This window comes from Impatiens glandulifera, chromosome 1 (genome assembly GCF_907164915.1).
Source record: "Impatiens glandulifera chromosome 1, dImpGla2.1, whole genome shotgun sequence".
Taxonomy (NCBI): domain Eukaryota; kingdom Viridiplantae; phylum Streptophyta; class Magnoliopsida; order Ericales; family Balsaminaceae; genus Impatiens; species Impatiens glandulifera.
This window is the reverse complement of record NC_061862.1, coordinates 109,288,985-109,290,782: the sequence shown is the minus strand read 5'-3', so window position 1 is coordinate 109,290,782 and position 1,798 is coordinate 109,288,985. Positions and strand designations below refer to the sequence as shown.

The 1,798-nt window shown below is 31.6% G+C and overlaps 1 protein-coding gene across 1 annotated transcript; it reads left to right on the top strand.

The window, feature by feature from the left end:
- The first annotated feature begins 633 nt into the window (after window positions 1–633).
- LOC124940058 (pathogenesis-related leaf protein 6-like) lies at window positions 634–1,137 on the top strand. The gene has a single exon (XM_047480540.1). The coding sequence runs from the start codon at window positions 634–636 to the stop codon at window positions 1,135–1,137; it is 504 nt and encodes a 167-aa protein (XP_047336496.1).
- Window positions 1,138–1,798: the final 661 nt, after the last annotated feature.

Here is a 1,798-nt window from a genome sequence, read left to right as displayed (position 1 = left end):
TGTAGTTTTAGTTGGAGCCTCTTGAAGAATATTTCCGTAAAAACTAAGATTATTCACATCTTTTTGTTGTTAAGTTAGAAGAGGATATTTATTTTATTAGTACCCTTAACGTCTTTTTACAAAAGCAAGATATCCACTTTCAAAAAATCGTTATTGTTTCAAATAATCAAGTTATTACATTATCTCAAATCATAACAAGCCCTTGGTTTTATATATTTGGCAAACATAAAAGAAGCTGAGGTGAAGATGATTCTTTTATTAATCCCATATGTGAATATAATATAAAAGAATATATAGTCCCTCCTCCTAAAAAGCTGTGTAAATGTACCCACTTTAATTAACCCACTGGCTAAGGCAATGAGATTAACGTCCAACTGAGGGAAGAAGAATGAATGCATGCATGCCCATCCATCCATTATTGTTGTTTGTTGGTCAACTTATTTGCTTCAACTAGTCATCACCTTTTTCTCAATAATTTGATCTCAACTATCGTAGTAAGTACTCTAGTTAGTTAGTTAGTTCTGAATAATTTTATATAAATAATACATGAACTACTACTATAAATACCAAATAAATGAAACCAACTAACCATATTATGCATCTCGGCACATCACATATATAATAAGTTACAATATGGCTTGTTTCTCTATGATTAATTCATTGGCATTTTTTATTACCATAACAATAATATCATTAATATGCCCTTCTTCTCGTGCCCAAAACTCTCCACAAGATTATCTCAACGTCCACAACACGGCGCGATCCCAAGTTGGCGTGGGCCCCATGGTGTGGAACGACACAGTTGCAGCTTACGCAATGAATTATGCCCAACAAAGGATGGGAGATTGTAATCTCGTCCATTCGGGTGGCGGTTACGGAGAGAATCTAGCCAAGGGAAGTAGTGGTACGTTCACTGGAGTAGCCGCAGTAAATTTGTGGGTTGCAGAGAAACCCTACTATTCTTATAGCTCAAACGCTTGTACAGGAGGACAACAATGTCTGCACTATACTCAAGTTGTTTGGCGTAACTCTATCCAACTTGGCTGTGCTAGGGTTCAATGCACTAACAATGGATGGTGGTTTGTAATCTGCAACTATAATCCACCAGGCAACTACGTCGGCCAGTATCCTTACTAATAATATTGATAGATCCATATATATATAATATTATTCTAGCTCCAAGCTTAACTATTATAATTATTATTAAATAAGCTAGCTATCCAAAGTGTACTGGCAAATAAAAGCATTTGAAGAACGAATATCATTGAAATGATTTCACTTAAATATTATATAATACTTGCATGCATTAAAGATGAGATTTTTCATTTTACACACTTGTTGATAAGAGTTGGATAGGAACTGATTATCATATTACATCTAATATACACCTAAATGAAAACCAACAATATGACACTTGATTACGATTGGATCAGTTGAAAGAAAATAAGACATGGTCAAAAATGATAAAATTAAATTCTCGACAATCGAACTGAATTAAGATAACTCGACGGATATAATTAAAGGGAAACAAAAGAATTCGGGAGACAACATATATGAAACTAAAGTATGAGTCTTATTAAGTTTTTTTCTTTCTCACTTACATTGTCTATGTATATTCTTCTTCTTATACTTTAAGAATTTTGGTACTTTAGTTGTTTTTTTTACTCACATACTATATATATATATTTATATATATATATATATATATATATATATATATATAATATATAATAATAAAAAAAAGCCATAGAAACAATATATAGTAGAATAAATTAATTAAACAACTAAAAGACTGATA

What these genes read in the sequence shown, in the direction of transcription:
- LOC124940058 (XM_047480540.1), top strand. Translation starts at nt 634, where the DNA reads ATGGCTTGTTTCTCTATGATTAATTCATTGGCATTTTTTATTACCATA.